This window comes from Rana temporaria, chromosome 4, assembly GCF_905171775.1.
Source record: "Rana temporaria chromosome 4, aRanTem1.1, whole genome shotgun sequence".
Classification (NCBI taxonomy): domain Eukaryota; kingdom Metazoa; phylum Chordata; class Amphibia; order Anura; family Ranidae; genus Rana; species Rana temporaria.
The window spans coordinates 95,785,320-95,797,711 of record NC_053492.1 but is presented as its reverse complement, the minus strand read 5'-3'; the positions used below and the strand labels follow the sequence as shown (position 1 = coordinate 95,797,711).

Below are 12,392 nucleotides of genomic sequence, written 5' to 3'. Positions count from 1 at the left end.
GAACCATAGGGCCAGATTCTCAGAGGAGATACGACGGTGTATCTCCAGATACGCCGTCGTATCTCTGAGTCTGGGCGGTCGTATCTATGCGCCTGATTCATAGAATCAGTTACGCATAGATTTCTATTAGATCCGACCGGCGTAAGTCTCTTACGCCGTCGGATCTTAACTGCATATTTACGCTGGCCGCTAGGGGCGTGTACGCTGATTTACGCCTAGAATATGTAAATCGGCTAGATACGCAAATTCACAAACGTACACCCGGCCGACGCAGTACATTTACGCCGTTTACGCTAGGCTTTTCCCGGTGTAAAGTTACCCCTGCTATATGAGGCGTATATGCGAGGTACCAATGTTAAGTATGGCCGTCGTTCCCGCGTCGAAATTTGAAAAAGTTATGTTGTTTGCGTAAGTCGTCCGTGAATGGGGCTGGACTTCAGTGGCGTCTCCAGCTTTCATATTTAGGGGGGCACATGGGGGGACAGGGACAAAAGTAGGGGGGCCAACTATAAAATGCAATTATATATATATATATATATATATATATATATCCTGGGGCCCTTTACTACGATCCCACTATGGGCCCTTTCACATGTTCTGCAGTGAGCTCCCTTCCTACTATACTGGGGCCCCCCAGGGTGGCAGAAAACGAGATATATGTCACCAGCACACCAAGAAAATATAAGGGTCCAAAGCAGTGGGAGAACTATCATTGTTGCAAAGGTTGTCTTGCCACCGGGCCCTGGTGTTCTGCCACAGTGGGGATCCCCAGCTGTCATGTCCCTGCTATTTACAGCGCTGGTCTGGCATCTGTCTCCTTGGCAGCGGCGGCAGTCTATTAGGACCTAGTGCTGGTGACATTATGGGTGCATGCAGGGGAAGGCTGGCACTATTGGTTATAGAGAGCCGAGCCCCCAGCTGGTCACCTAGCAGCAGTAATGCTGTATAACCTTCTCTGGTGACATGCTGATCGGCATGTGATCCAGGTGATGCTCCCAGTCAGATCTAATAAACACAGTATTATTAGCATCAAGAGAACAACCACATAAATATAATCAACCGTATGATCAGCAGCCATGTGGGCTCTATGCCGGTAAAGTGTGGGCTTTGATCAATAAAATCACTGATATTTATGACTAGGATTTGACTAAGAGCATCACCTGGATTGCATCCCGATCAGCATGTCAGAGAAGGGTCCACTGCTGCTAAGCAACCTGCAGGGAGCTCAACTGTCTACAACCAATAGAGATGGGCTCGGGTGTGTTTAAAATCCCACATGCCCGATCACGCCAGGAAGCCGACACTCCACAGTGCTAATCAATGTATGGGCTGCCTAAGAGCTAAGACCAGCCATAGACAGTTTAAATCTCAGCTGGTTCAGCAGAAACTGGCTGAGATTTGAACCATTAATGAGCAGATTCTCTTATAATTATCACTAGTGGTTGCTGTATAGCCAGGGCCGTCTTAATAGCATCATGGGCCCCTGGGCAAAGTAATGCTCTGAGGCCCCCAAGCATTTCGGTGCAAACAGTGCTGGACACCATCCACAATGCTACTTCCGCAGGTGGGCTCTTAGGGCTGCCGGCTCAGCAGCTACCACTCCGGCTCCTACACCACAGCCTTCGAGTCCCGAGTATTCAAGCTGCATGGGGTGGGGTCAGAGCATCACTGGCGCTTCGGCCCTGCCCCTCCCTGCTGGCTGTGAAATAATAGGTATCGTTCTGCACAGCATGGGGCACCGCTGCCAGCCTGCCTCCCCTGTGTATCCATCACTCTCAGTGCCATCATGGGGCCCCCAATTTCGGGGAAGCGTGGGCTCCACGACCAGCTACTTTGGAGAAAGTGCAGGGGCCCCCCATGCAGCTGGGGCCGCTGGGCAGTGCCCAGGTGTGCCCTCTCATTAAGACAGCCCTGTGTATAGCCACTGGTTATAATCACTGTTTGTCGGGAGAATATAATTGCTGGGCAGGAGGGATATTCCCCTGTCACCACTGTCTGTTGATGGGGGAATCATGCAAGTTTCTTTCCTGCAATCTGTGGATGCAGGAAAGAAATTTGCACCGTATATTATCTGCCTAACTGAAAGTGAAAGTAAATTGTGAATGTTTTGAAAGAACAGGAGAGGGGGAGGGAGAGAGATGGGGGGGAAAAGGGATGGAGATAATGTAGTTCAGTGATTACAGTGTACTGCAGTCTGCAGTGCACACACTTAAACACGGTACAGGCTAGAATATCTGGTTGTGTGAGCGCTCGCATTATGCAGTGTCGGCGAGCAGAGGGAGGGGGAGGAATCCCCCGCAGAGCTGACTGGGGACGCTCTCCCTCTCGGGGAGCAAAATGCAAAAATTGCAAAAAAATAAATACATTTTTTTTGGGGGGGCACATGGTGGGGCACAGCATGATGTTGGGGGGGGTCAGGGCCCCCTCTGGCCCCCCCCTAGGGACGCCTCTGCTGGACGTCATTTACGTTCACGTCGAAACCAATGACGTCCTTGCGGCGTACTTTGAAGCAATGCACACTGGGAAATTCCACGGACGGCACATGCGCTGTTCGGGAAAAACGTCAATCACGTCGGGTCAGGGTTGATTTACATAACACACGCCCACCTCTTCACAATTTGAATTACGCAGGCGTAACGTAAATAGAATACTTTACGCCCGCACAAAGAAACACCATTCTACGTGAATCTACCCCTTAGTGAGCAAACAGCATCATGAAAACCAAGGAACACACCAAAAAAATTAACAAACCTTGCGGCAATAAAAATAGATTAAATAGCTATAGCGCTGCTCCCCATATACTTTAGACAAGCTACTATGCAATGTGAAAGTGTTAGTGGAGTGCTAAATGTGTGACAATATAATAAATGTGCTGGCAAACCAATTGCAGACCATAAGAAGTGGAATATAGTGAGATAACAAATTTGAAGAGTGAAAATATATACAAAGTATCTAATAAAAGTCCATAAATCTTCAGTGAAAAAAATGTGCAAAAAAGTCTTTAACTACTCGACAAGAAATCCAAATGATGCCTCGTACACACGACCAGTTTTCCCGTTGGGAAAACTGACATGACAGCTTTTGGCTGGGAAAACTGGCCTTGTGTATGCTCCATGGGGAAAACTGCCGGAAATCCCGGCGGGAAAAATGAAAACATGTTCTCTTTTCTCCTGCCGCGATTCCCGGCGGTCTTTTTCACGGCAGTTTTGCTATAGGAAACACTGTGGTGGAGCATACACACGGCCGGGTTTCCTGGCCAAAGCTCTCATGGCAGCTTTCCTCCCAGGAAAACCGGCCGTGTGTAGGGGGAAAAAGCTGCCGAGCCGATTCTCGGCTTTCCCCTCGGATTTACCGTGGTAAAAAGTCCGCCTGGAAACCCGTACGTGTGTACGGGGCATCACACAAAATGTGCTCAAATGAAAAACCTGCTCACCAGATGTCCATGACCTCTTTAGTTAAAAAGTTAGTCTGTGAATGCTTAGATTGGATTCAGGAACAAGTAGACTGGGGATGAATCAGGGAGCTTCTGAGCTGTAATCACCTCTCCACCAAGGTTGCCCATAGGGAATGAAAGACAAGAGGGGAACCAATAGCGTAATACTGCTTTATTTTAAAACTAATAGAAACATACAAATGCCTGCTTCCATTTGCAGTGGCTTGTCCCGGCACTGGGGATGACTTGCACGAATGGGAACCGCACACTGCTCTGCTCACACTGTGAGATAGGCGTGCTTTCCACTGCCACTGAGAGACAAACTGGAAGCTCGGACCTGGACATGATGTGACCGGAAGCGTCTCGACGTATGTTTCGTAATGTTTCGTCATCAGGAAGCGTGATGACGTAGCATTACAAAACGTACATCTGGCTTCACAGATGCTCTCCATCCAATCTGGCAGAGCTATTTTGTAAAGAAGATTGCGCAAAAATGTCACTGCAAAGATGTGCAAAGCTAAAAAGACCTAAAAAGACTTGCAGCTGTAATTGCAGTGAAAGGTGGTTCTACAAAGTATTGACTCAGGGGGGCTGAATACAAATACACCCCACACTTTTCACATATTTATTTGTAAACAATGTTGAAAATCATTTATCATTTTCCTTCCAATTATGTGCCACTTTGTGTTGGTCTATCACATAAAATACATTTACGTTTTTGGTTGTAACACAAAATGTGGAAAATGTCAAGGGGTATGAAAACTTTTTCAAGGCACTGTACATCTTACAAGTGCATAAAAATACTACATTTACATTTGCTTTTACAGGTGAAATAGGAGAAAAGGGAGTGAAGGGTGCACCAGGAAGACCAGGCAGAGTCGGTCCACCAGGAGAGAAAGGTAAGTAGCCCATCTTCTCTTCTAAATACAGGACATTATGGTTTTGGACATTTGTAAAGCATAAAATAAATCTTTCACAAAAACATGAAGATGTTGTAGTCAGCAGCATATGCTACAGACAGCTCTATATATGACATCTGCCTGGAGGGTGGAAATTAGCCAACACATTTTGGGGACTAAGACACACCTCTCTCATCGGGGCTGTAAAATGACAAAATATAACCATAACCGGTAAGGCTAGGTTCACACCGTTGTGGGTGGTCACAGGTGTGGAATAGCTTGAAAATTGCAATTTATTCCGGCACCTGAAACCACCCACAGCCAAAAGAAACTACTCTTTTGCAAATGTGGGGCCTATCGTTCATTCTTAATGGCACCCCCACACATCTGAAAAGGCAGTGTGTTTTTTGGTTCGGAAAATTGCATGGCGCATTTTTTTACGTTAGGCTTTTTCGGCGCAAGGTTACTCCTGCTATTAGGAGGAGTACGCAATGTTAAGTATGGCCAATGACGTCCTTTCGGCGTACTTTGGAGCAATGCACACTGGAACGTCAATCACGTCGGGTCACCAATAATTAACATAAAACCCACCCCCTCATCCTCATTTGAATTAGGCGCTCTTACGTCGGCCCCATTTACGCTACGCCGCCGTAACTTAGGAGGCAAGTGCTTTGTGAATACAGCACTTGCCTCTGTAACTTACGGCGGCGTAGCATAAATACGATACGCTGCGCCACCGTAAAAATGCGCGGCTCTACCTAAATCTAGCCCCATATGTGTGACTATGCCATCTGCATATTTGAACTAAGGTAAAAAAAAGAAGGGTTTGCCCCTTGTGGTTGTTTTCTTGCCCAACCATTGATGTTTTGCATACTTTGTTTTTGGTGACTCTATGCGCTTGGATGAACGTGTCTTTGAATTTTGAATGCATTTTACTGGTTTATTGTATGTAAAATAGAAAATGTGATGAAACGTAAAAAAAGAAGATAGGTTATAGCAGGAGAATATTTGAAAAAATTATAAAAAAATAGGCCCAAATTGGTAATCTGGATGTGATGGTGTAGCTTTGTAAATCGCCAGGTATCGCCATTTTTTTTTTTTTATAACATGAATCAATTACAGCCAGTTATGTTCTGTGCAAATGACAGACCTGTTTTAACGGTATTAATGTTTGTAAGCAGTCGGGTGAAAGATTTCTTTCTTACAAAGTGCAATTTTTAATACTCAAGCTCTCTTAATGTATGTTAACAAGTCAGAGGAAAATTCACGATTGGCCATAAACCCCAGCAAGGGGCCGGTCAGAGCAACGGATTCCGAGGAATAAAATAGAACTGACTTTATTGCTTTACCTTTTAGTGCATGGGCTTTGATAATAGTAACATAAAGTCTAGTGGAGAGGTTTTATTGAAGAACCCGCTTCCCCGTCGTGTGCTGTTTTTCTGACATCTATAAAACGTGACATTTCATACATCAAATTAACAAGAGAAGGCACTACTGCATCTGCTTAAGCATTATTTCTTTATGGTCTGCCATTCCGTCCTATGCTGGGGATGCTGGTGGAAGTAAGATTTGGGAAGGTTATATTTATTCCAGGCCATAGAAAACAAGATAAATACACAAAAATGACTCCCCAGGATAGATGCATACCATCTGTTAGTTATTACAGTTTTTTTTATTAATGTGTTATTCTTGTCACCACTAGAGGGCGCTGCAACCCACACACAGGATTCTAATTTGGAAACCTTTGCATTGCACAGACTTTTTTTTATATTCATATAAAAATAATCTGCTTCATGTGAACAATCCAATCAATATGTGAACATTTTTTTTTTTAAATCATGTTCCTTGCAATGATTGCTATTCTATATGTACCTAGGAAAGATATATTTGCTCACTACATATGTAGCACTACTTCAAGGTTAGTAATGGTGCACAGTGTGGCATGTGACGTCAAGACGCTGGACGCCGCGGCCCTTTTGATTGTTTGATAAATGCGCATTTGTTCTAATTACATGTGAGTGTGTTACTTGTACATTAAAGTGCTTTTTGTTTTTAAATAAACTTACTGCACTATGGTAGCTTTTTCGTTCATACTTTCATGAGGTGCTAAACTGAATGATTTGATGAAGCTATCCGAGGATGTGCATGTTTTGTTAGGAGATGTGTAATTCATGGTGATTATCCAAAGGCATGGCTAATTTCCTTATTATTTCCCATGATTGTGAGGCTACTGCTGGATTGCAGAGGACATTTGGTCCACATCTTAGTTGGGAATTTCCAGCACAGGGCTCAGTTTGCATCTATGCATTTTGCAGTTTGCAGTTTCTACAGTGCATTTTGCAGTGCGTTTTGTGTTTTTGTACACATGTTTTTCATGCGTTTTGCTGTTGTTTTGTGTCTGACGGGCATTGTGTTTGACGATGGATCTACACTGCGGGACATTGTTTTTTTTTATTTTTTTAATAAAGGACTTGTCAAAAACTTGTGAAGTGTCTTTACTCAATTTTTTTAATTTTTTTGGTGAATGAGTAGGGTGTTTTGGTCACATGGGGGGGGGGCAAGATCTAGGGGCTTCCAGGTTCCGAATAATCCTTCCGCCCGCAGACCACCGGCCAGGGTTGTGGGGAAGAGGCCCTAGTCCCCATCAACATGGGGACAAGGTGCTTTGAGGGAGAGCAGAGCCCCCCCCCCTGCCCCAAAGCACCCCCCGATGGTGAGGGCACGTGGCCTGGTATAATTGGGGGGGGGGGTGCTCACTCGTCCCCTCCCTTTCCTGACCTGCTAGGCTGTATGCTCAGATAAGGGTTTGGTATGGATTTTTTTTTTGCCATGGGGTTCCCCTCAAAATCTATACCAGACCTGGAGGGCCTGGTATGGATTTTTTGGGGGACCCCCGCGTTTATTTTGCTGATTTATTGCCGGCAATTCTCGTTTTTACATTCAGCTGTCAGTGGGGAAGCCCGTTGACAGCTGATGACTCATTGGCTGTTAAGGACGCGGCGACCCGTTTCTTAACAACCAGATATACACAGTCTGTTATAGAGAAAATAAATAAATGAAAAAGGCATTTTAAAAATACATTAGAAACGCAACACTTGCGTCCATTACACGCAAAATGCAATCTGCTGTAGGAAACAAAGTCCCTGACCCTTTCCAAAAATGAAGCGACTGAAAAACGCATAGATGTGAACGTGTACCATAGGAAACCATGTTCAATGGACTGTTGAAACTGCAAACTGCAAAACGCACAAAAAAATGCATAGCTATGAACCAAGCCTAATAGCTATAACAGCTATAAGGGGCCGGATTCAGATAGATTAGCGGATCTATCTGATTTACGATCCGCCGGCGCAATTTTGCGAGGCTAGTGCATGATTCATAAAGCACTTACCTCGCAAACTGCACCGTCGGATCCTAACTCCCCCCGGCGGAATGCAAATTCCGCGGCTAGGGGGAGTGTACAATTTAAATCAGGCGCGTTCCCGCGCCGATTTAACTGCGCATGCGCCGGGGCGAAAAAGCCCAGTGCGCATGCTCCAAATGACGTCGCTACGACGTCATTGTTTGCGGCGGGTACGTCGTTTGCGGCCATCGGTATTCCCGATCGCGGTACGCAAACGACGTAGAAAATTTAAAAATCGGCGCGGGAACGTCGGCCATACTTAACATTAGCTACCCCTCATAGAAGCAGGGGTAGCTATCCGCCGGAAAAACCCGAACGCAAACGACGTAGAAAACGAGCGACGGGCGGGCGTACGGACGTGAATCGGCGGTTTTCCTCATTTGCATATGCAACGGGTAAAAAATCGCGACGACACCTAGTGGCCGGCGGGAGATTACAGCCTAAGATTCGACTGGTGTAAGTCACTTACACCAGTCGGATCCAAGGGAGATCTATGCGGAACTGATTCTTATGAATCAGTCGCATAGCTCCGACGGTGGGATCTCAGAGATCCGACGGCGGATCAGGAGATCCGCCGTCGTATCTATTGATGAATCTGCCCCAAGGTGTTTTTAGACCGCTCTATAATTTGAGGACAAGCAAATTAGCCCCATCACTGTGGTGTTGTGTTTATTTATCAATCACACTGAAAACTGGTGCCAGGATTCCTCAATCTTAAAGGGTCACTAAAGCAGTGGTCTCAAAGTACCGGCCCGCGGGCCATTTGCGGCCCGCGGACCAGTTATAAATGGCCCTCAGGCAGGGTGGAAGTGAGGGGAGCAAAAAAAAAAAAAAATTTTTTTTTTTTTTTTTTTTTTTTTTTTTGTTGAGCTGGTGCCATCTGGTGGTTAGCCGTTGGTATTACAAGTTATTACCACCAGATGTAAGCTGGCGCCATCTGGTGGTGGCCGTTGGTATTACAAGTTAAGCATTACAAGTTAAACAGAAATTCTAATGTCATTTTACACTATTTTCACTGCCATATTCTTCCCTCTAATTAGAACCCCCAAACATTATATATATTTTTTATCCTAACACCCTAGAGAATAAAATAGTGATCGTTGCAATACTTTCTGTTACGCCGTATTTGCACAGCGGTCTTACAAGCGCACTTTTTTGGGAAAAAATTACACTTTTTTTAATTAAAAAATAAGACAACAGTAAAGTTATCCCCATTTTTTTTAATATTATGAAAGATAATGTTACGCCGAGTAAATTCATACCCAACATGTCACGCTTCAAAATTGTGTCCGCTTGTGGAATGCCGACAAACTTTTTTACCCTTTAAAATCTTCATAGGCGACGTTTAAAAAAATCTACAGGTTGCATATTTTAAGTTACAGAGGAGCTAGAATTATTGCTCTCACTCTACCAATCGCGGCGATACCTCACATGTGTGGTTTGAACACCGTTTACATATACGGGCGCTGCTCACGTATGTGTTCGCTTCTGCGCGCAAGCTCGTCGGGACGGGGTGCGTTTTCTGGCTCCTAACTTTTTTAGCTGGCTCCTAGATTCCAAGCAAATTTGTCAAACCCCTACTTACACCAGTGCTGGTGGTAATAATGCGCTCGCTGACACTAATAATTTAATAATGTGTTCCAATACTGTTGTTTTTGAAGTTTGAAAGTTTGCATGCGGCCCCCCATGGCATATGAAAACTTGTCTTGTGGCCCTCAGGTAATTTGAGTTTGAGACCCCTGCACTAAAGGAAAAAAATGTTTTTGCTGAAATGACTGTTTACAGGGTATAGAGACATAGGGGCAGATCCACAAAAGAATTACGCCGGCGGATACGCCGGCGTAATTTTAAATTTCCTGCGTCGTATCTTTGTTTTGTATCTACAAAACAAGATACGACGGGATCTGGGATCGATCCGACAGGCGGATCTTAGATGCAATTTTTCGGCGGCCGCTAGGTGGCGTTTCCGTCTAATTCTGCGTTGAGTATGTAAATTAGCTAGTTACGGCAAACCACGAACGTACGTCCGGCCGGCGCATTTTTTTACGTCGTTTGCGTTTGGCTTTTTCCGGCATATAGTTAAAGCTGCTGTTATGAGGCGTAGTCAATGTTAAGTATGGCCGGCGTTCCTGCGTACAATTTTGAATTTTTTTACGTTGTTTTCGTAAGTCGTTCGAGAATAGGGATTTGCGTAGAATGACATCACCGTCATGAGCATGGGCTTTTTTCCTGGGTTAATTTTGAGCATGCGCACTGGGATACACCCACGGACAGCGCATGCGCAGTTAAAAAAAAAACGTTGGGTCACGACATATTAACATAAAACACGCCACCATTACATCCATTTAAATTCCACGCCCTTACGCCGCCATAGATACACTACGCCGCCGTAACTTACGGCTCAAATTTTTTGTGGATTCGAAATAAAAAAAATAAGTTGCGGCGTAGTGTATCTTAGATACGCTGCGCCCGGCGGAAGATTACGCGCAGGTACGTGGATCTGCCCCATAATAGTTGACTGATTCCTTTTAAAAATTATTAAAAATAGATAAAAAACAATCATCTAATGTACCTACAGTTTAGTTTAGTTTTTGCTGTTGTTTCCTGGTTCTCTGATGTACAGAGCCAGAGAGCCAATAGAGGGCAGTGAAGGTTTTGCAAAATGTAACTGGATCGGTGCTGAGAAGTTTTAGGCCTCGTACACACGACAGAGATTCTCGGCAGAATTCGCCGAGAAACTCGGTCAAAACCCGGATTCTGCCGAGAATCTCTGTCGTCTGTACAGTTTTGGCTCGATGGAGCCGCCGAGGAGCTCGACGAGAAAATAGAGAACATGTTCTCTATTTTCTCGTTGGCCGCGTTGTTCTATAGGAGAAGGCGGCCCGCCGAGCTCCTCGGCGGCTTCATCCCAAAACGAGACGAGGAACTCGACGTGCCAAGCACGTCGAGTTCCTCTGTCGTGTGTACGGGGCCTCAGACACACAGGGCCAGATTCTCAAAGAATCGACGTTGGCGTAGTGTAAGCCATTTACACCACGCCACCGTAACTTACTGGAGCAAGTGCCGTATTCTCCAAGCACTTGCTCCGTAATTTGCGGCGGCGTAGTGTAAATGGCCCGGCGTATGGCCGCGTAATTCAAAGGGGGCGGCTTGTATTCAAATTAAGCGTGCCCCTGCGCCGATCGAACTGCGCATGCGCCGGGCGGAAAAAGAGCCCAGTGCGCATGCTCCAGCTCACGACGGAAAACGTCAATGACGCCGACGTGAGCGTCATTGACGTAAAGTCGTATTCGCGGACGACTTTGTAAAACGACGTAACTGACGGAAAAAGACGACGCTGAGCCGACGCCATACTTAACATGGCATACGGCGGACTGGCGTAAGGTTACCCCTCATATAGCAGTGGTAACCTTACGCTTACGGAAACAACGTAAATGACCATGGGCGTCCGCTAACATTTTTTCAGGGGGGGGGGGGGGGGCGCTTCGGCAGCGGCGACACACAGTCGCATTTTTTAACCGCTAGCGGGGGTTAAAAGTGCCCCCCCACGTTAAAATTTAAAAACGCCCCACTGTGACCCCTGCATCTTCAATATCTCTTTGTCACTACTGTGTACCCCCTCTCCACAACTGCACCTCTGGACCCCTTTACATTACACAACACCCCACAGCTCTGGACCCCTTTACATTACACAGCACCCTGCATCACTGGACCCCTTTACATTACACAGCACCCTGCATCACTGGACCCCTTTACATTACACAGCACCCTGCACCTCTGGACCCCTTTACATTACACATTGCTGCATTTTTTGGAATTGCAACAAAGATGCAGCATGCAGGACTTTATGTGCACTTTCAGAACATGCAGCAAAAATGTACAACCTAATAGACGTCTATGGGAGAGAGAGAGAGAGACTTGTAAAGCGCAACATATGCGAACTGAATCGCCTCTGGGCGCTGTATCTGGGGACTGGGGGTAACATGCAGCAAGACAGTGCCAGTACACCAGCATTGCGACCAAACTGCAGCATACATGTGCGTGAACCCACATCAAAAAACATAGGAGGGCAAGAAACTGTCACAGGCTGCAGTGCTAGTAATAACAGGCTGCTAGCCTAGTACTGTGCAGAGGGGGGGGGGCAGGAAGTGAGGGAGGAGAAGCTCACTTGTCACTTACTTGGTGGCAATGGACAGTCCCAGGAGGCTCACTTTTTTTTTCTAAGGCTGTGGATGGCGACTGAGCAGACTGCTCTGTTTTAACTTTCCCGCCCACATATCCTCTTCACAGACAACACACGTTCTGACAGAAGTGTGAGCGGGGAAAGAGAGAGCAGATCCATGCACCCAGCCTCTGATAGAGCTTTGTGTGGAGGAGGGAGGGGCTGGGCTGAACTCAGACACACAGACTTACAGCCCTGAACAGAGCTCATCGCTGCAGTACTGAATCCGGCCATGCCGGCCACCTGAGCTGCCGTTCACAGCCAGCTCAGCGGGAGCGGAGTGAATGTATTGTAACACACTGACAGACTGCAGACATGAATGATCATGGCAGTGACACTCTTTTACGATCCCAGGGGGGGTCAAACGCCCCCCCTTGCCCTATGGAGCGGACGCCCATGTAAATGACGACTACGCGGCGCAAATTTGTTCGGGAA

The 12,392-nt window shown here is 46.1% G+C and overlaps 1 protein-coding gene across 3 annotated transcripts in view; it reads left to right on the top strand.

Moving 5' to 3' along the window:
- The window catches only part of COLEC11 (collectin subfamily member 11), a 72,968-nt gene that overhangs the window by 46,954 nt on the left and 13,622 nt on the right, over positions 1-12,392 (top strand). For all 3 annotated transcript variants that reach the window (XM_040348654.1, XM_040348656.1, XM_040348655.1), the window contains exon 3: positions 4,261-4,332. In XM_040348654.1, the coding sequence (XP_040204588.1) occupies positions 4,261-4,332 (72 nt within the window). The remainder of the gene's footprint in view (positions 1-4,260; positions 4,333-12,392) is intronic.